Source organism: Manis javanica, chromosome 2 (genome assembly GCF_040802235.1).
Source record: "Manis javanica isolate MJ-LG chromosome 2, MJ_LKY, whole genome shotgun sequence".
In the NCBI taxonomy this organism is placed as follows: Eukaryota; Metazoa; Chordata; class Mammalia; order Pholidota; family Manidae; genus Manis; species Manis javanica.
The window spans coordinates 88,733,977-88,757,520 of record NC_133157.1 but is presented as its reverse complement, the minus strand read 5'-3'; the positions used below and the strand labels follow the sequence as shown (position 1 = coordinate 88,757,520).

At 35.9% G+C, this 23,544-nt stretch overlaps 1 protein-coding gene across 7 annotated transcripts in view; it reads right to left on the bottom strand.

Moving 5' to 3' along the window:
• Positions 1 to 23,544, bottom strand: part of AUH (AU RNA binding methylglutaconyl-CoA hydratase) — a 223,609-nt gene that overhangs the window by 140,134 nt on the left and 59,931 nt on the right. For 3 of the 7 annotated variants that reach the window (XM_037004889.2, XM_037004893.2, XM_037004895.2), the window contains 2 exons: positions 8,334 to 8,420; positions 7,219 to 7,257 (listed from right to left, as the gene is read on the bottom strand). The exons of 2 other annotated variants lie outside the window; for them this stretch is intronic. In XM_037004889.2, the coding sequence (XP_036860784.1) occupies positions 7,219 to 7,257; positions 8,334 to 8,420 (126 nt within the window). The remainder of the gene's footprint in view (positions 1 to 7,218; positions 7,258 to 8,333; positions 8,421 to 23,544) is intronic. 2 more of the 7 variants (XM_037004890.2, XM_037004894.2) reach the window with 1 other exon arrangement.

Below are 23,544 nucleotides of genomic sequence, written 5' to 3'. Positions count from 1 at the left end.
TTACAGAATAATGTAGTTTCAAACTCCAAGCAGCAATCCCTTCATTACTAGGTAAAAATCAGGAACTTTTAAAACAAAATAGGATAGCATCAAAATGCAGTGTAAAAGATGAACATCTGACACCCACCAGTATGTTTACTGGGCCAAAGCATAGATGTATTCCTTACTACTAGTCTAGTAAAAACATCTTACTAGGTAAATACACCTTAAAAAAGTGAACTATTGAGTCTTATGAAATGCATATGCTCACTTTACGAGACCACACCAAATTGTTTTCCCAGTTACACCAATTTCTACTTCAATTAGAAGTGTGTGAAATGTCTTTGTGATCCACTCCTAACTCTTGAAAGGCATAAGAATTTTTGGTTAACCTGACAGATGTAAAATAGCATTCCAATGTGGTTTTAATTTGCATTTCTATTTCTAATGAGGTTGATCATGTTACCATATGTTCACTTTCAATTTCCCTTTCTTCTTGTATAAAATGTTTTCCTGTTGCGTTGTCTTACTGCCCTCGAGGCTGCATGTATGTATGTGCTGATTCATGTATGCATGATCCATATATATACATATGGAATCCCTTGGCAAGTGTGTGTTTCAAGGTTTTCTCCCACTACTTGATTTGAAGTGTCTTTTAATGTTTAGATTTTGGTAAAATTTATCAGGCTTTCTTGTATTTTGTGTTTAAAACTTCATAAACGTAGTCAAGTGTTTGCCATTCCCCAACGATCTGCAGTCTCCTCTCTCCCGTATCAGTGCCCCTGCTTGTACAGTCTGTTTTGGTTCTGTATCCCCACTCCATTGGTCCATCTGTCTATTCCAAAGCCAAGAATATACCACCTTAATTTCCATACCTTTAAAAGAAGTCTTGAGTGCTGATAAGACCCCTCATTTTCTTTTTTAGGCATGTTTAGCTGTTTTTGGACTTCTTTATGTTGATAAAGTTCTTCACAAAATTAATCCTGAGGATGTGAGTGTGATTACATTAAATCTATACACTGAATCATCTATGAGGATCATCTTTTTGATTCTGAAACCGCCTATTCAAGAAGAAAATCTGTCTCCATTTAACTCAATGTCTTAGAATAAAGTTTAATAATTTTTCCATGTATCTTGAATATATTTCTAGATCATTTTGGTTCCTAGTCAATCTTCTGTCTGTTGCTAGTACAAAGAAAGGCAATTGATTATTTTTATATGTATTTTATATTCAGTTACCCTGTGACACTATTTCTAATAATTTGTTGATCCTTTCAGATTTTTGATAAAGACAATCATACATTTGAGATGGACAATGTTATATTTCTTTTTCACTCATCACTTTTTTCTATTTCCTGCCCTTCCACACAGGCCAGGATTGCAGAACAGTGCTGGGGAGCAGTGGTCATAGCGTGCCCCCCATCTTTTTCCTGACCGAGGGCACCACTTGTGCTTTGACTGCTAAGGAACAGATACCTTTTGTCAGGCAAAGAAGTTTCCTTCTATTCCTAGTTTGCTTGAACTTTTTCTATGAATAGATTTGACATTTCTCAAATTCTTTCTGTCAATCTATTGATAAAAACACGATTTTATTTCAACTGGCTTGTCATGAATTAAATATAATGTTTTTAAATGGAGACTTTTCCCTCTCCCTCCCCCTGTATTCATAGGGAAAATTCAACTCAGTCTTTTTTTTAACCTACTGGATTTCACCTATGTTCACAGTCAGACTTAGCTCTTCCCTTCCTTTCTTCCATTGTTTTGTCACATTTATATATCATGGTTACAGTCTGAAATAATAAGCTTAGGATGAACTCTCACTCTGCTGTTTCACTGAAGTTTGTCTACAATTGAAATGATTTGTTTCTTGCAGGCTTGGTAGAGCCACTGAAATGTAAATCACTTAACATATAAAAACTAGGCCTAGTGCTTTCTCTGTGAAAAAACTTTTAACTACTGATTCACTTTCTCCAGTGGTTACATGACTACTGCAGACTATGACGACTTCTTCAGACAGAAATTCCATACTTATTGGCATGAAGATTTTCATGGCATTTTCACATCATCTTTATAATTCACGTCCCTCTGCTCTCTTATGACATTTCCTGTTAACTACCTTCGATCCCTGGTGCAGAGGCTTGGCCTTGTGCAGACCCCTCCACAGCATCTTCTGTCTCACTAATTTCTGCTCCTCATATTATTGCCTGCCTTAAACTTTCTTTGGATTTGTAACTTTTCAAAATAACTTTTCAAAGTAATGCTAACTCTTTATTGTCAGTGGTTTTCCACTTGCTAACTTATATGCATTGAAGGTTATGAATTCCCCTTAACTACCACTTAAACCAAATCTCAAAAATTTGGACATATAGTAATTTTATATTCATTTTTAGCACTTTTTTCCCATAAGTTTCTTCTTTAGCACATGAATTATTTAAAAGTTCTTTTTAAGTTTATAAATATGTGGTTCTTAAATCTCTAATTATATATTTTTTGTTTCTAACTGCATTGTGGACAGAGAATAAGCTATCAATCTTCTGAAACTCAATGCAGATTTTAGAGTACATTTTTGCAAACATGTCTCATGCTCATAAGACGTATACATATTGTCTAATCTGGCATTACAAGTCTATTAAATTTGATAGTCATGCTGAACAAAACTTTATTTTTAATTTTTGTCCTTTGACCTCATGATAAATTCAGAGAAATAGGTTGAAATTATCCATGATGATGAAGGATTTGCCAATCTATCCTATATATATATATATATATATATATATATCCAACATTGCTTTATTTGTATATTTTCAAATCTTTGTTTTCAGGTATACATATGTTTACAGAGCTGTATTTGATGAAAAAAATAACCTTTTATCATATGCAGTGACTCTCTTACTAATCTTTAAGTGAATAGTGACATACCTCTTTCTTTTGGTTAGCAATTTCATGATGTTAAAAAAGAATAATAACTACACCAGGTGTGGCTATTAACAATGCACAGCTATTTTCAATTTTTTAATCAAATCTGAACATCTATGTCTTTTAAGAGCAAGTTTAATCAACTGACATTAATGGTAATTACTGAACTTATTTCAACATCTTACTATTTAATCTGTTCTCAGATGCTTCTTTTTTCCTCTTTGGATTTTTTTAGAACTTGATTCACTCTCTTTTGGGTTTTGTTTTTTCTTAGTACACCCTCTACCCTCCAACTCATTTGTGAGTCTTTTACCTCATTCTTCTTCCAAGAACAATATCCTAAGCTCCCTATCAAAGGATACAAAGGTCTTAAAACCTTTAAATTTCAAAAATCAAAAACCAATAAAAAGGCCTGAGCCAAATATGAAACTAGGTGTCCAAATCAGAACTGGAAGTCAGTAGATTTTTTTAAAAATACATAAATAAAAAGAGTGGAAAACTAGAATTAATCCAAAAAGCAGAAAAAAAAGAAGAGAGAAGTCATCTGAGATGGATGGATGGATGGATCGAATGACAGACGGAAAGAAGGAAAAAAGGAAGAGAGGGACTTAAGGGAGGCAGGGAGGGGGGAAGAAGAGAAAGAGGAAGGAAGGAAGTTAGACCCAGTGTGTTTTAGTAAAAGCTGTGATGTATTATGTTTATTTTTAAATAGCTGGAAAAAAATCTATTTAAAACACTGTTTCATAATACATGAAACGCAAATTTCACTGTGCACAGTTTTATTGGAACAGAGAAACATACCCTTGTTTACATGTTGTCTGTGGCTGCTTAGAACTATATGTCAAAGTTGAATAGCTGGTACGAGGCGAGCGTTATCTCCTCTCACTAGTCCTTTTCAACATCATACTAAAAATCCTCACTAATGCAATTAGACAAGAAAAGAAACAAAAAAAAACAGACTGGGAAGGAAGACATAAAACTGTCTTTATTCACAAAGGACATGATAGTCTGGTATGCAGAAAATCTGAAAGAACTGACAAAATAATCCTGGAATAAGCAATTATACCAGGGTTTTGGGACACAGCATAAATACACAGAAGTTAGTCACTTTTCTACATACCAACAATGAACAGGTCACAATTCAAATTAAAACCCCCCAAAATAAAATTTAGGTATAAATCTAACAAAATGCACACAAGATCTTCTGAGGAAAACTACAAAACTAATGCTTGAAATCAAAGAAGAACTAAATAAATGGAGAGATAGTTGGTGGTCATGAAGAGAAAGACTCAATATTTATTGTCAAGGTGTTGGTTCTTCCCAATTTGACCCACAGATTCAATGCAACCCCAATCAAAATCCCAGCAAGTTATTTTGTGAATATCAACAAATTGATTCTAAAGTTTATATGGAGAAGAAAAAAAAAAACCAGAAGAGGTAACACAATATTGAACCAGAAAAACAAAGTTGGAAGACTGATACTACCCAACATTAAGACTTACCATAAGGCTACAATAATCAAGACAGTGTAATTACTGGCAAAAGAATAGATGAACTGATCAAGGAACAGGACAGACAGCCCAGAAACAGACCCCTATAAATATAGTCAACCGATCTTTGACAAAACAACAAAAGCAATACAAAGGGACAGAGATCATCTTTTCAACAAATGGCACTAGTGTGACTGGACATACACAGGCAAAAACATTAATCTAGACACAGATCTTACATCCTTCACAAAAGTTTCACAAAAAAATCCAATTTCAGTATCAATAAAATAGGAAAAGGATTGGAAGAAACATCAGGGTAATGTTTACAATTGGACCAGTCTTAGCCACTTCTCCTAGCATACATACAGTTACAGAGAGCATCAACTTTTACTTTCAAGACTGAGATATCTGACCAACATGGAAACCAAGTCCATGCTTTGCTCAGGAGACATCTGATTATTCAGTTGAAGCAGAGAAGAGCTTCCAATAACACCAGCACAGGATTAAAAAAAAGGTAGAAGGGTGACAACAAACCAAAACACATATATTTTAAAACTTAGCTCAAAAAAACAAAAAAACAAGTAAATAATAACAAAACCACACAAGATCTCAAACAATGTTGCATGGTCAAATTCTACCCATCTTTCAAATAATGGATGATTTCCTTGTATAGCACAAAAAAAGATGGAAAGCTTTTTACCTCATTCTATGAAGTTACATAATTTTTATACCAAAACAGAAAAGGGTAACACAAAAAAACAAAATTAGAAGATAAATCTCATTTATGATTATACCAAAACATATAAATCAAATTCAGCAGTGTATGTTAAAAACCACAAAACCACTAATCACAATGATCAGGTAGGATTTAGTCTAGCAATACAAAACCAGTACAGCATCAGTAAGTCTTTAATATAATTTTGTATATAAAGGCTAAATGAGATTAATTCTAATATATACCAATTATAACCCTGACATATATTTGAAAAGCACCTAACAAACTTAAACACATTCCTGATTTAAAAAAAAAAGCTCCTAACAAGTTGAAATAGAAGAAAATTCCTTGACCTTGATAATTACAGGCAAAACATTAAAAGCATCCATCAGCGTCAAACAAAGATAAGGATGAACATGCTCACTTTAACAAATTGTACTGAGGCCCTTAGCCTATGTGAAAAACACATGGAAAACATATAAGATTAAAACACTAGGAAAAAATTGGATTGTTTATAGATAATGAACTTTTCATTTGGAAAACACAAAAAAATTGAGAAATCACAATAGCTAATACAAGCTGGCATGATAAAATAAGTATATAAAATTTTCCTATGGACCTACAATAACCAGACTTCAACAGAAATGAGAGAAAAGATCCCACGCAAAGGAATAAATTCTATAAAACAGCTAAGAATAAATCTGCAGGGATAAAAAAGATACAGGATGTTTTCACAAATGCCTAGGGTGCCTAAATGGTTTTCTTGGCTTCACTGGAGATGGATGGTAATTATAGATTTGCTTTGTTTATGTCACCGTATTCCTATTATGTTATTATGTGTGTGCAAATTAGTTAGTAGTTTCAAACCTATACATACTTAAGGTACTCTACAAGAAGATATGTCAAAGAAATAATCAATCCTCCCATGTTTCCTTCCATATGCTACCTCTATAGCTTTTCTTCTTCCTTCCTAATTACAACCCTTAAATAGAATTCGTGCCTCATATCGAATTTACCGAGTATCATAATTCCTCCAGGTGGTAAAGATACCTCGAGACAAGTGCTGGGCATAGAAACCATAGGGCATAAATCTGCAAAGAAGTAAAAAGCTAACCTTTGCAAACAATATGGCTTCTCTCTCACTTACCAACTTTACATTTCCCTGTATGGCCCCGGAAGATGACTGCTTAGTCAGAGACGGGTAAGATTCCTCAAGGGAGGAACAATCTAAGACAGGCACAGTCCGCAGGGGGGCCATCAGGTGAGAATTTGGGGATCAACAGAGGTGAGGCTCAGAACCTCACCCCCCCTGCTTTGAGAGAAATCTTCTGCATCCGTGGATGTTTTGCTGCCCTTGTCTAGCCTGGATTAATACTTAGTCCATAGGCACACACCTGATCATCTGATCATCTACATTTGCCCTCTTACAGCACTAAACTATGTTTTCTACCTTTATCTTGCATCTACCTACCACTTCAGCATTTTATTAAAAATAAAAATAATAATAATAATAAAGGGAGAAATGTGGGATCAACATATAAATCAAGTACAAAAACCAAACGAATATTCATATTTGACCTGATTGTTTATAGGTCATAATGCGTGATCAAAACCGAAAGTTTCTGTGATGAATGCCCTTGTACTGTTCACCATGTAAGAATTTATTCACTATGTAAGAATTCGTTCACCATGTAAGAACTTGTTCGTTATGCTTCAGAAGATTGGAGACTGACGAGAATTAGACTTGAGATGGATTAATGATTGTACATTGAGCATTGACCCCCTTATACTGAATTTTATTGTTGTTAACAACCATTTGATCAATAAATATGAGAGATGCCCTCTCAAAAAAAAAAAAAAAAAAAAAAAGATACAGGATGAAGGCCAGTGTGAAGGTACCCTTCCTGAAGGACACTAAAAAATGAATGGCCCCTGCACCCAGTAAGAGCCATGCACATCACGGATCGAAAGATTTGATATCATAAAAATGTCAATTCTTTTCAAACAAGATTTAAGGCAATTCTAATCACATACATAATTTATCCAAAAATGAGAGCATTTTTCCTCTTTGCTTTAAAAATTAACAATTCTAAATTCAGAAGAATTTATGAGACTTACCAAAGAAAGAATCTATGTATGAGACTGACCAAAGAAAACCTTCAAGGAAAAAAGAAGAGAAATGGGGGAAACTTAGCACCTTCTAGCTATTATAAGTTTTCAATTTAAAGCTACTGACTTGAATTAGGATGGCACATTAGGAGACAGTCCTGTAATAAATACATTTGACAAAAGATTAATACAAAAATGCTTTTAAACATAAGTAGTTATTAAAAAAAAGAAGATGAAGGAAGTGAGAAGGCAATTTATGGAAAGGAAAGGGCAAGTCTAATTGAAAAAGACAAAACATCTCACAAGCATCTGGGGAAATCAAAATTAAAGTGCTAAGATACCTTTTTCTTTTTATCCTTGGCATACTTAAAAATAGCAACATTAAATTCTGGTAGGAATATGAGGAAACAGGTACTATCATGCAATTGATGTGAATATAAATTATTACAATCTTCATGGAATATAATCTAGTACAATTTATTAAAAGGTAAAATAAACACATGATACTTAGAACTGCAATTTCATGTTTAGGAAACTATCCTATAAATAATACCCATTTTCTGAAAGACTTAGTAGAAAGATATTTACTGCTTTCACAATAACAGCCAAAAAAGATCACCCTAAATGTTCATTAAGAAAGAAATAATTTAAAATTTTGGATAAATTATGTATTAACTACTATGCTATAATATATTAAAGAATGAAGTAGATTGGTATGTACTGAGATACAAATGTTACACACAAGCCTGTAATTCTAAGGAAACAGTATGGTCCTACGTGAAAAAAAAAATCCAAATCTATAAATATATTTGTGCATGCAATTATTTAAGAGATACAGATACTTTAAGTCAAAGGCTTGTGCCATGTTCCCCTCATTTTCTAATAACTACCTTCATATGCCATGCCATCATTCATATGAAGCATCTTAAATTATAAAATATTTTTCACAAGTTTTCAAATTAAATATAGTACATGCTATTTTTGGCACCCACCTATATGCCATGATTACCTAATATATATAAGTATTTTAGCCAAAGCTTATATATATAAAGACAGTGCACAACTTTTTAAATCTGACATTTAAGGTCATCTCCAGCATGCTCAAGGAGAGTTGAACTACTTACCGATTTCATTAATCACTGATCTGAGTTTGGAGACAAAAGGACCAACTTCACTGGAATTCATTTTGACTCTTTCCTTCAGGTCAGCACCTGCAAAGTATTTCATGTAAAAATATAATCTAATACATAAACTTAAGGCAATACATGGGAAATTGTTAAGGTTCATACACAACTTAAATTTAAGGCAATACATGGAAAATTGTTAAGGTTCATATATAACTTGAAGATCAACTGAATTTCCCTATTAAAAGAATTCTATTACTGAAGTTTTCTTTCTCAAAAACTAGCATCAGGAAGAATAAATTGTACCATGTGCTTCAACAGTGGTTCCCAAATTCTGTGGTCTCGGGACCCTTTTATACTCCTGAAGGAAGAAATTTGTTTATATTTTTATCTATTAGAAACTGAAACTGAAATTTTTCATATATCTATTTATTCCTTTAATAATGAACAAAAGTGACCACAGATGGACACCCCTTCCCGGTTCCTGTGGAGATGCCGGCATTTGTGCCCGCCACGGCTCCTGCCCCATCCCTACACGTCAACCCAGGAAAAGGGCAAACCACACCCCACTGTGAAATCACTCCAACGACATCGTGGAGACCCACCTTGGGGACTGACAATCACGTTCAAAAACTACTAGCTTTCTAAGTATGAACAAGCTGGCAATTTTACAGTAATGAGTTTATCACAGAATCGTAACTTTGGAACAGAGGAAAACAAACTTAAGGAATTCCTTAAGGGTCATTTACTTTATGGCTCACCAAAGACATTCTTTTTAATACAATTAAATTATCTGAGAAAAGGTATGTCCCCATTTAAATAAATAAAAAATAAAGTGTAATTACAGTATAAAAAGCAAACACTTACTTACTCTCATTAGTCCATTATAAACTGATCATGATTAGACACAATAGCAAGTACCAGCCAAGGCTCAGCAGGGCTGAGGCCACACACTTCCTGTGAGTGAGAAACTGCAGCTGACAAGGCACACACCCCACAACCCATTAGCTCTTACGTATATGTTATGGGAAATACGTGCAGTAATATTTAAAGCAACATATGTAAACCAGCAAAAAATTAGAAATAACCTATATCCATCAAAAGCATTATTAATAAAACTAGGACATATTTACACCACAGAATGTTGTATGTGCAGCATGAAAATGAAGGAATTAGAATATAAAAAAGATAAATCTCACAATGTTGAAAGATATATAACCATACAGAATTACAGAAAGGTACACAGGATAACAACCATTGATGTTAAGTTTTCATAGGCAAAAATGCTATTTAGGAATATAAAACATGCATGGAAATAATAAATACCAAATTCAAATGATGGTGACCCCCGTGTGAAAGTTGTGACTGACAATGGTCACAGAGAACTTTAATCTTAGTTATAATACTGTGTTGCTTAAGTTAAATGGTGTATACGCAATATGCTAGTCTTCAAATGTTTTTGGATAACTGGTATGTCTTCATAATTAATTTTTTCATGAAAAATTAAAATTTAGCATGGAAAAAAATACAGTAGAGCCAGAAAAATTCTAAACTACTTGGATGCATTTGTTAAAGAAAAATGTTTCAACCCAATGCCATTTAACACAGAATACAAAATGTTGCTGAGTACATGTTAACTAATATATATTGGCTAAACAAGTAGCTAAATGCAGTGCAATATGGCGAAGGGGAAGAGACAAACAAGGAGCCAAAGCAAGAGAGAAAGCCCAATGCACAGAATGGGGCTCTGGAGGATGCGGTCCTGAATAAGCCCCTGTTAAGTGTATCAGGGGACCCATCAAGTCCTCAGGTCAGAGGGCAGGTAACAGCATCAGGGTGATAACATACAGACCAGCGCACGCATGGGGGCTTTCACCAACATGCTTACTCTGTGAGCACACAGCATGCATGGAAACCTACACCAGGTTAGAGATGAGGCTGCCAGACACCGTGGGAAGAGGAATCAAGGCTCTCTCTCGTCACGTGCAGCCCACCCACCACACACCAGTCCCTGCAGAGAGGGAAGACGAGCTGGTTGCCAAGCTCCACACAACCATGTGAGACTTCCTTGGCATCAAGGTTTACTTTAGAAGTAATTATAGTAATTCATTCCATGGAATGTTAAACATCTGTGACCTTGGGACTTTCTGAAAACGCTGGTAGCCTTTTAATTTTTTCTTTGTTAACATACTCTGTAACCTCCACCACTCAGAACCTAAAAATAGTTTCACCTCGGTTCTTCCTTCAATCATAAATTTTTTAGTCGACAGTATCCAAAGTATTATTCAAGGCCTAATATTTCTCAGTTCTTTCACTTTCTTAATTCACTTTTACAAAGCTAAAGAATATTTACACTTTATTTTTACATCTTCCAAGTTCACAACCACTCACCTCAGGGGAGTTCTTATGCTGCCTGGCAATCCTACTGTATTTCCCTACTCCATTTAATTCTCCTACTCTTCTACAGGCCATTTCAAAACTTCCCTCTCACCTCAAACCTCCAAACCTCCTGCCCAATCCTAATACCAACTTACTAAGAAGACGAAATATTCAGAAGAGAAATCCCACCAGTACTCACCACCAAACCTATCCCCCATCAGGATTTCAACCCATACACATTCCCCCTCCTGTTACTGTGGACGGACGGACTAGCTCATGACAGGCCCACCACCACCCCTTTATGCATTAGATTCCATCCCTTCTGAGCTGCTCGCTCAGGGGGTCATTCCAACAATCACCCTCTTCTTGGTGGCACACTGAAGACTGTCCCTCTTTAAAGAATCATTCCCATCAGCTACAATAATGCTATAATACTGCTCATCTTTAAAAAAAGTAGATTTTAACTGCCACCTCTCATAGAATAGTTCATTATCAGACCAACTCTCCCACAAAACACTGGGTAAAATACGTAAGATGGCTGTTGTTTGTGGCCAACAGAGAGCAACTGAGGCAGCCAGAATGTACGAGGGCTCTGAGGCAAATACAAGTTTCTAAACAATCTCACAGAAATAGAAGGAAAAAAATAGACTCTAAGCTTGCCAGTGAAGAAACCTCCAAGCTTTCATTTGACACTTCTGAAGGTTAAATATAAAACAGAGTAAATATAAAGAAGACCATACCAATACCACCTGATAAAAACCAAAGACAAAAAGGAAAATCTCAGAAGCTGCCCAAAAAGAAGTTGCTGACAGCTGACTTCTCAATGGAAAATGCACATCTTTCACCCGGGGAAAGAAAACACAGAATTTTAAAGTAAGCAAACCCATCCTTCAAAAACAATGGTGAAAGACATTTTTGTGTGCATGCGGCACACACACACACACACATACACACACACACAATTTGACACCAGCAGCCCACACTAAAGGAAACACTACAAGGAATTCCTCAGGCAAAAGACTGTAAGAGTAGAATTTAAAATCTCATTTTATTCAGCTTATGGGAGATATGTCTTAAAATTTAAGGGCACAGAATGGCTAAAGTTAAAGGGGTAAGAAAATACAAACACTAACTAACCAAAAGATACCTTGTAAAGTCCTAAGACCTGATAAAGGAGATCAAAAGCAAGAAACATCACTCACTCAAGCCAGAGGGTCATTTTATAATACCCAATTTAATGAGCTATTAAAAGTCTTAACAATTCTAAATTGGCATACATAAAATAAGACAGCTTCTTAACATATAAAGCAAAAAAACTGACAGAACCAATAAAAAAAACTGATAAATATACAATCACAGTGGACTTTAACAGGCCTCTCACAGTAACCAATGAAGCAAGCAGGCAAGTATCTATCAAACATCCCTATCAAGAAATACAAAGTAGAAAAAAAGTTAATCCCAAAGTAGAAGGAAAGTACAAATTGAAGCAAAATTTTTTTAAAAAGAGAAAACAAATGTGCAAGAGAAAAATCAAAGTTGACTCTCTGAAAACAACTGAAATAAATGACAGATCTTTCAGCAAAACTGATCACGGAAAATCAAAGAGGACACAAATCCCAATATCAAGAATGAAAAGGAGGGTAATACTAAGGATCTTAAAGACATTACAACAGTAAGACAATATTACTAAGAACCTTGGCCCAATAAATATGAAAAAGGCACATGAAAATGGAAACATTTCTAGAAAAAACTTACTAAAACTGACAAAGAGAAACTCTGAAAACACAATATTGAAGAAATTGAATATGTAATCTAAACTTTCCTACAAAGAAAACTGAGTGCCTATATGGCTCGAGCATATTCTTCCAAACATATAATGAAAATATTTAACATCATTCTTAGAAACATAAAGAACAGCAAAACAAAAACCTGGTGAGAAAATTCTATGAAAAAAAATAATAGGCCATTCTTTTTCATAGTCTTGAAAAGTCCTCAACAAAATATTAGTAATTCATACCTAGTAGCAACATAAATAATATATCAAGAACAAGTTACATTCAGTCCAAGATTTAAGAGTAGTTTAATATTGTTTTTTTAATTTATGAAAGTAATGGAATAAAGATGAAATCATATAAATTTTCATTAAGTACAGAAAAAACACCATAAAATTCAACAGCCAGTTTTTAACAACTTCAATGAAGCTTAATCTACATAAAATAAAATTCAGTCATGTCAAGTATATGATTTTAGTAAATTTTACAGAGTTGGTACAATCATCACCACAATCTAATTTTGGAACATTTCCATTACCACAAAAAGATTCTTCACACACACCTGCAGTCACTACTCCTGTTCCCACCTCTAGGCCCAAGCAAGCACTAACCTATTTTCCTATAACCTTGCCTTTTCTGGACATTTTATATAAACTCATACAATATATGGTCTTCTGTGTCTTTCTTCCAAATAGTATATAGTTTTTCAGGTTCATCCATGTATTAAGAATGAGTCAGTGCTTTTTTCTTTGTATTACTGAACAGTAGTATTCCATTGAAGGAAATAGAAACGTTTTGTTGATGGACTTGGGTTGTTTCTACTTTCTGGCTATTACGAATACTACTGAACATTCACATACAAGTCTTTGCATAGACAAGTTTTCATTTGTCTTGGGTATACACATAGGAATGGAATTGCTGGGTCATATTATAAATTTCTATTTATCTTTAAAAAAAAACTGCCACCGTTTTCCACAGTGGCTGCACCACTCTAATGCCTAAGGGTCTCTGGTGTTCCCTGGTCACCAACACTAATCGGTCTTTTTAATTCTAAGTACTTCAGTGTGTATGAAGTGGTATCTATTACGGTTTTAACCGTGCATTTCCCTAATGACTAATGAGGTTAAACATGTTTTCATGTGTTTATTAGCCATTCATGCAGCTTCTTTGGTGAAATGTCTATTCAAATCTTTTCCTTATTTTTTTATACTGGGTAATTTGTTCTCTTCTGACAGAGTTTTAACAGCTGTGTCTTAGATACAAGTCCTTTCTTAGAAATACGATCTATACGTTCTCCCATATATGATTTGTCTTTCCACTTTCTTGATTTTTTTAAATTTCTTAAAGAAATCCAGTTTATCAAATTCTTTTCACTTGTGTGTCATATTCGATCAACACTCATTCTTAACTAAAGGTTCATAGCAAACTAGTAAGAAAGAAGAATTTTTTTTAATCTGATGAAGTAGTTATAAAATACAGCTAACATCACTTTTAGTGGTTGATTAGTGGAAGCTTCCTCCCAGAGATCAAGAATGAGACAGGGGTATTTTCTTCATCACTTTTAAAGACAGCAATGTACTAGTCAGTAAAAAGAAGTTTTAAATTACAAGGATCAGATCAGAATGGAAAAAATAAAACTATCATTATTAGGAGATGGCTTAATTACACATGAAGAATAGCCAAAAGAATTTACAAATCATGAAAATAAGTGAGTTTAGTAAGGTTGCTGGACACAAGTTCAATATACAAAAACCAACTGTCTTTTTACATTAAAAGAAATTTATAAAAATCTTAAAAGCTGCCATTTATAATAACACTCAGAAATCAAGGAATCAAGAAATAAATCTAATGAAAGATGTATAAGATCTACAGAACATTATGAGATAAATTAATGGAGTCCCAAATAAATGGAGGAATATGTCATGTTCATGTATTAGAAAAAGCTGTATTAAAAGATGTAAATTCTCTCCAAAATAACAGATTTAATGTGGTTCCAATCAAAATCCCAGTGGCTTTGGAAAATGGCAAGATGGAGATGCAAAAGGACTCGCAATAGTCAAGGTGCTTTTGGAGAAGAAAAAGCTGGAGAGTTAATCATGAAATAGGAAGATATAAAGCTACAGTAATTAAGAAAACATGGTATTTGGCTCAATGATAAACAGACCAGTGGAACAGAAGAGTAAGTCCAGAAGAGACCCACTTGATTTATGACAAAGATGACACTGCAGGGGGATGAAAACAGACATTCCAGCAAACGGGGCTGGAACTACTGAGTGTTCATGAGGGAAAAAACAGTTCTTGACCCTTCATATAACACACACACACAATCGATTCATGGTGGAGTATTGCCTAAATGTGAACAGTTAACCAAATTCTAATGAAATATCAAAAAATATCTTCAAGACTTTGGTACAGAAAAATTTAAGATTTCTCCAAAGACTTTTAAAAACAGTGGACTGCATTAAAATTAAAAATTTCTGTTCATCAAAAAACAGTGAAAGTGAAACAAAGTGAAAATAAAACTGAAAGAGTAGGAGATGATACATGAAATACATGTGTCCTATATGAATAAAGGACTAAATATCAGCAAGAAAAAGATAAATAACCCAACTATAAAATACAAGTAGAAGATTCAAACAGATACTTCACAAAAGACAACAGCTAATAAAGAGATGAAAGATAATATATTTTTAATCATCAAGGAAAATGAACCACAGTTTTATAAGGAATAGAAAGCTAAAAGGCTGGTGAAGGTATTTAGCAACAGGAACTCTGATTTAATGCTGCTGGGAATAAAATTTGGTAATTTGATAAAACTTACTTTGGGAGGCAATCCCACTCCAAGTACATACACACAACAGAAAAGTATGACATGTACACTAAAAGACACATACAAGCATATTCACAAAAGCATTACACAGAATAGCTAAAACCTGGCAATACCCCCAAACATCCATCAACACCAAAATGGATAAACTGTAAATATCCCAAGGAATATTAATATACTACTCTTAGATGAATAGTATAGAATGAATCCAATAAACATGTTGAGTAGAAGTCAACCTTTGAAGAGTAAATGCAGGACTGATGGACAGTGACTACAATGGGGTATGTGTGGGGACTTGATAATATGGGTAAATGTAGTAACCACATCATTTTTTCCTGTGAAACATTCATAAGAGTATATATCAATCACACCTTAATAAAAATTAAAAAAAACACCCACACACACAAAAAAAAGAGTAAATGCAGGATAATTTCAGTTACATGAAGCTAGAAGCTTGAAAACATGCAAAATTACTATTTGTTGATAAAAATCAGAATAGCCCCTAATAACTTCTGGGTGAGAGATGGTTAACGATGATAGGAAGGGGCCTCTGGAATAAGCTGTGTTTTGCTCTAATGGTAATGATCGTTTCTTGAACTGAATGATGACTGCAGGTCAGTTCATTTTCTATTAATCTATTACATGCTTAGAGTATTATAGGATTAAAGATGGAGGCATGAGAGGTGAGACAGAGGCTTCCTCCTAAAACCACATATAATATGAAAATATAATTAATACAACTAATCCTGAAAGAGCAACAAGAAAGAGGACTGCACCAGACTGCACACACGTGGAGAAAACAGTAGACGTCACAGAACAGGGTAACATAACAAAGCCATGGCCGGGTGGGACCCAAGCCCTTCCCTTCTCACAACCCAGAACACAGGTGGGAGGAAGAGAAACAGACCGAGGAGGGAGTGGAGGCCTGGGACTGCTGAACACCTAACTCTGGAGATCTGCTCTGGAAGCACAAACCTACATTTCACGGTACTTGTATGGTTCTCTCGTGATTAGGGGGTTGGAAAGCTAAGACAGGCAGAATTCCTGGAGACACTGAGATTCCAGCTGCTTGTGGAAAGCAGGGATCCATATCCAGCTGCTCTGGGACAAAAGAGGGGCATGCAGCCTGAGAGACTTCCGAACAACGAAACTCTTAGCAAGAGGGCTGCTAAAGGGGCAAGGATTGCATAGAGCTTACTGCTCAGGAGAAAGGACAGGTAGACAAAATTGTCTGGATACACTCTGCCCAGCAGGTTGGGAGCTTTCACAATCTTTAGGTGCTCCAGCTCCCTGGCAGGCTACACAACTCCAAGGACCCACCAATACGCAGGCTACTGTGCCTTTCTCCCGGCCAGCCCCACCTGGCTCGCAAAACAGCAAACCCTACCATGGTGTTAGGCCAGCCAGAGGGAAGATCTGTCTGCAGCAACTACAAATGCAAAGCATAGAGGCTTATACCTGTGTGCTAGGCTCACAGGTTCAGGCAGTGGAGACAGGCATAGCAGGTGGGAAGCAGGAAAAAGCTCTTCTCTCCCCCCAGGCACCAATACCATTCCCCTGTGACCCCCAACATTTGCTTCAGGGGCAGAACAGCATCAGAGAGTAGAGCTTCTGGGCAATAGAGGGTGCCATATACAAATACGAAAAGCAAAAAGAACCTGGTTCAAAGTAAAACTATTAATACAACTGCTGAGAAAGATTTACAACTCCTGACAGAGAGTTCAACTTAAAAATCATTAACATGCTCACAGAGGTACAGAAAGATATTCAAGAATGAATTCCAGTTTTGGATATCTAATCGCTGAAGAGCACAATGGAGGGTATTGAAAGCAGATTGGATATGGTGGAGACAATAAATGAAATAGAAACTAGATAAGAGGAATACAAAGAATCTGAGGCACAGAGAGAAAAAAGGATCTCTAAGAATGAAAGAATATTGAGAGAACTGTGTGACCAATCCAAATGGGACAATATTCGCATTATAGGGGTACCAGAAAAAGAAGAGAGAGAAAAAGGGATAGAAAGTATCTTTGAGAAGGTAATTGCTGAAAACTTCCCCAGTCTGGGGAAGGAGATAGTCTCTCAGACCATGGAGATCCACAGATCTCCCAACACAAGGGACCCAAGGAAAACAACACCAAGACATATAGAAATTAAAATGGCAAAGGTCAAGGACAAAGACAGACTACTAAAAGCAGCCAGAGAGATAAATAAGGTCACATACAAAGGAAAGCCCATTAGGCTAACATCAGACTTCTCAACAGAAACCTTACAGGCCAGAAGGGAGGGGCATGATGTATTTAATGCAATGAATCACAAGGGACTTGAACCAAGATTAATTAATCCAGCAAGGCTATCAGGTAAATTTGAAGGAGGGTTTAAACAGTTTTCAGATAAGCAAAAGCTGAGAGAATTTACCTTCCACAAACCATCTCTACAGTCTATTTTGGAGGGACTGCTATAGATGGAAGTGTTCCTAAGGTTTAATAGCTGTTACCAGAGGAAATAAAAACCACAATAAAGAAAGTAGAACAGCTAATTACTGAGCAAATGCAAAATTAAAATAACTATCCCCAAAGTCAATCAGGGGATAGACAAAGAGTATAGAATATGATACCTAACATGTAGAGAAAAGAGGAGGAAGAAAAAAGAGGAGAAAAAGAAAAGAACCTTTACATTGTGTTTGTAACAGCATATTAAGTGAATTAAGTTAGACTCTTAGATAGTAAGGAAGTTAACCTTGAACCTTTGGTAACCACGAATCTAAAGCCTGAAATGGCAATAAGTACATACCTATCGATAACCACCCTAAATGTAAACGGACTGAATGCACCAATCAAAAGACACAGAGTCACTGAAAGGATAAAAAAACAAGACCCACCTATATGCTGCCTACAAAAGACTTACTTTAAACCCAAAGACACAGACTAAAAGTGAAGGTATGGAAAAAGATATTTCACACAATTGATAGGGAGAAAAAAGCAGGAGTTGCAATACTTGTATCAGACAGAATAGACTTCAAAACACAGAAAGTCACAAGAGACAAACAAGGACATTACATAATGATAAAGGGGTCAATCCAACAAGAAGATATAACTATTATAAATATCTATGCTTCCAACACAAGAGCACCCACATATGTGAAACAACACTACCTGAATTAAAAGGGGAAATAGAGTGCAATGCATTCATTTCAGAGACTCCAACACTCCACTCACTCTGAAGGACAGTTCAACCAGACAGAAGATGAGTAAGGATGAGTAGGGAGACAGAGGCACTGAACAACACATTAGAACAGATGGACCTAACAAACATCTATAGAACTCTACACCCAAAAGCATTAGAATACACATTCTTCTCAAGTGCACACAGAACATTTTCAAGAATGGATCACATACTAGGACACCAAAAGAGCCTCGATAAATTCAAAACATTGAAATTGTACCAACCAGTTTCTCAGACCACAAAGGTATGAAACTAGAAATAAATTACACAAAGAAAATGAAAAATCCCACAAACACATGGAGGCTTCACAACATGCTCCTAAATAACCAATGGATCAATGACCAAATAAAAACAGATTCCAAGCAATATATGGAGACAAATGAGAACAATAATTCAACACCACAAAAATCTGTGGGACACAGCCAAGGCCATGCTGAGAGGAAAGTATATTGCAATACAGGCCTACCTCAGGAAAGACGATCAATCTCACATGAGCAGTCTAAATGCACAATTAACGAAACTAGCAAAAGAGAAAAAATGAGGCCCAAAGTCAGTAGAAGGACAGACATAATAAAGATTAGAGCAGAAACAAATAAAATCGAGAAGAATAAAACAATAGAAAGAATCAACGAAAGCAAGAGTTGGTTTTTCAAGAAAATAAACAAAATAGATAAACCCCTACCCAGACTTATCAAGAAAAAAAGAGTCTACACACATAAACAGAATCAGAAATGAGAAAGGAAAAATCACTACAGACACCACAGAAATACAAAGAATTATGAGAGAATACTATGAAAAATTATATGCTAACAAACTGGATAACCTAGAAGAAATGGACAATTTTCTAGAAAAATATAACCTTCCAAGGCTGACCAAGGAAGAAACAGAAAATCTGAACAGACTAATTACCAGCAATGAAATTGAAGTGGTAATCAAAAAACTACCTAAGAACAAAACCCATGGACCAGATGGCATCACCACTAAATTTTATCATACATCTAGTGAAGACCTAATAGCCATTCTCCTTAAAGTTTTCCAAAAAATAGAGGAGGAGGGAATACTTCCAAACTCATTCTATGAGGCCAGCATCACTCTAATACCAAAACCAGGCAAAGACACCACAAAAAAAGAAAATTACACACCAATATCCCTGATGAACATAGATGCAAAAATACTTAACAAAATATTAGCAAACTGAATTCAAAACTACATCAAAAGGATTATACACCATGACCAAGTGGGATTCATCCCAGGGTTGCAAGGATGGTAGAATATTCGAAAATCCATCAACATCATCCACCACATCAACAAAAAGAAGAACAAAAATCACATGATAATCTCCATAGATACTAAAAAAGCATTTGACAAAATTCAACATCCATTCATGATAAAAACTCTCAACAAAATGGGTATAGAGGTCAAGTACTTCAACATGATAAAGGCCATATATGGCAAACCCACAGCCAATGTTATATTTAACAGCAAGAAGCTGAAAGCTTTTCCTTTAAGATCGGGAACAAGACAAGGATGTCCACTCTTCCCACTTCTATTCAACATAATACCAGAGGTCCTAGCCACGGCAATCAGACAACACAAAGAAATAAAAGGCATCCAGATTGGCAAGAAAGAAGTTAAACTGTCACTGTTTGCAGATGACATGATATTCTACTTAAAAAACCCTACAGAATCCACTCCAAAACTACTAGATCTAATATGTGAATTCAGCAAAGTTACAGGATACAGAAATCTGTGGCATTCCTATACACTAACAATGAACTAGCAGAGAGAAAAATCAGAGAAACAACTGCATTCACAATTACAGCAAAAAGAATAAAATACCTAGGAATAAACCTAACCAAGGAAGGGAAAGGCCTATTCTCTGAAAACTACAAGACGCTCATAAGAGAAATTAAAGAAGATACTAATAAATGGAAACACATCCCACGCTCATGGATAGGAAGAATTAACATTGTCAAAATGGCCCTTCTGCCTGTAGTAATCTATAGATTCAATGCAATCCCTATCAAAATGCCAACAACATTCTTCAACGAACAGGAACAAATAGTTTTAAAATTCATATGGAACCACAAAAGACCCGAATAGCCAAAGCAATTCTGAGAAGGAAGAATAAAGCTGGGGGGATCTCGCTTCCCAACTTCAATCTCTACTACAAAGCCACAGTAATCAAGACAATTTGGTACTGGCACAAGAACAGAGCCACAGACCAGTGGAACAGAATAGAGGGCTCTGATATAAACCCAACCATATATGGTCAATTAATATACAATAAAGGAGCCATGGACCTACAATTGGGAAATGACAGCCTCTTCCACAGCTGGTGTTGGCAAAACTGGACAGCTACATGCAAGAGAATGAAACTGGATTATTGTTTAACCCCATACACAAAAGTAAACTCAAAATGGATCAAAGACCTGAATGTAAGTCATGAAACCATAAAACTCTTAGAAGACAACATAGGCAAATATCTCCTGAATATAAGCATGAGCAACTTCTTCCTGAACTCATCTCCTGGAGCAAGGAAAACAAAAGCAAAAATGAACTCATGGGACTACATCAAACTAAAAAGTTTCTGTACGGCAAAGGACACCATCAACAGAACCAAAAAGCATCCTACAGTATGGGAGAATATATTTGTAAATGACATATTCGATAGGGGGTTAACATCCAAAATATGCTCAACACCCAAAAGCAAATAACCCAATTAACAAATGGACAGAGGATATGAAGAGACAGTTCTCCAAAGAAGAAACTGAGATGGCCAACAGACACATGAAAAGATGCTCCACACCACTAATCATCAGGGAAATGCAAATTAAAACCACAATGTGATATCACCTCACGCCAGTAAGGATGGCCAGCATCGAAAAGACTAAGAACAACAAATGCTGGTGAGGATGTGGACAAAGGGGAACTCTCCTACAGTGCTGTTGGGAATGTAAGCTAGTTCAACAATTGTGGAAAGCAATATGTAGGTTACTCAAAAAACTAAAAATAGCAATACCATTTGACCCCGGAATCCCACTCCTTGGAATTTACCCAAAGAATACAACTTCTCAGATTCAAAAGACATATGCACCCCTATGTTTATCGCAGCACTATTTACAATAGCCAAGATATGGAAGCAACCTAAGTGTCCATCAGTAGATGAATGGATAAAGAAGATGTGGTACATCTACACAATGGAATACCATTCAGCCATAAGAAAGAAAGAAATCCTGTCATTTGCAACAACATGGATGGAGCTGGAGGATATTATGCTCAGTGAAATAAGCCAGATGGAGAAAGGCAAGTGCCACATGATTTCCCTCATTTGTGGAGTGTAACAACAAAGCAAAACTGAAGGAACAAAATAGCAGCAGACTCAGAGACTCCAAGAAGGAACTAATGGTTACCAAAGGGGAGGGGTGTGGGAGGGCAGGTGGGGAGGGAGGTAGAAGGGGGTTGAGGGGGTTTATGTTTAGTACACATAGTGTGGGGGATCACTGGGAAAACAATGTAGCACAGAGAAGGCAAATAGTGAGTCTGTGGCATCTTACTACACTGAAGGACAGTGACTGCATTTGGAGTATGGTTGGGGACTTGATAATATGGGTAAATGTAGTAACCACATTGTTTTTTCATGTGAAACCTTCACAAGAGTGTATATCATTAATTCCTTAATAAAAAATGTTTTTAAAAATGCAATTTTCTGTATATATATAATTCAATTAAAAGATTTATGTTAAAAAAAATTCTTGATTTCATATGCCCTACCCACTCCAGCAACCAATTTCTCTCCTATTTTTTAAAGCCAAACTCCTCAAAAGGGCTGCCTTTTCTGTCTCCCACTCTACTTTTACAAACATGTCTCTAAGCAGGAGGGACAAAAAGACAGCAAAATAAATATATTAAATAACCTTCACAGAAAGTAGTAAATATTTTAGGTAGAACAGGAAAATGTGAATCTAGAGTGCAGAGGGGAGTAAGTATGTGGACCATTAAATAGTGTGATCATACTGGTCTCACCGAGAAAGTAAAATTTGGTAAGATCTCAGTATTTCATATTCCTGATTGTATTTGGCTCTAAGTACTTATTTTTAATCACTTTAATTGCTTTTGCAGTAACTACTCTACCGCAAACTCTTTTCAACTAAATATGTATGACAAATCAAAAACTCCAGAAACCGAGATTTCTTTGAAATAAAAGGGTTTACTGAGCCTTTACAGATGCAGGCAGAAAAAGGACTGAGTCCTCAGACAGGAAGTCTCTGCTGCACCAACAGCAAGGCCATTAACAGAAACAACTTGTCCACAAGACTCAGGAAATAGGGACCATTTATAAGGGGTCACAAGGAAAGAGAGTTCTTTGAATTCACAATGGCTGGATATAAGGCAGGTGGGCTAACAGGAAAGGGGAAGTTCTGGAGACGGGTAGTTAGTCCACAGAGAAGGCTTGTGGTTGGCTGACGGAAGACAGTCAGAGACTATACCCATGGAAGAGGGAAGGAGCGGTTCTGCAGGCCTTCTCGGTAATCACTGATACAACTTCATTCCAGACTGTGGACTCTCTGGTTACCTATGGATCATGCCTATTGACTGACTACCTTCCCTCCTCTCTCCCCACTATTCTTCAGCTCTTAGGTCACTTAATGTTAGAACATCCCACAATTCGTCTTCATCATTTCCCCTTTTACACCAAGATATTTTACAGAAATCATCACTAATGAATGTCTGTTGTAAATATAAGTATGTTTACAACAGCCATTTTATGTTTGAGACATTGTCCTGTGTGACTAGGAAAGCTCATTCCAAGAAGACACATCCCGCAAAGGACGGAAATTTTAAGGTAATGTCAGATGTCCCAGACCAATTATGGGCAACAAGAGGGTGAGAAAGTGAGAGAACCATCAGTCAGCTCTCATGGGGTATCTTCAAATTCTCCTTTTCTTCTGGAAAGTTATAGGTGCCTAATTTAATTTGTTGAGCAAGCATAATAATACTGGCTAGA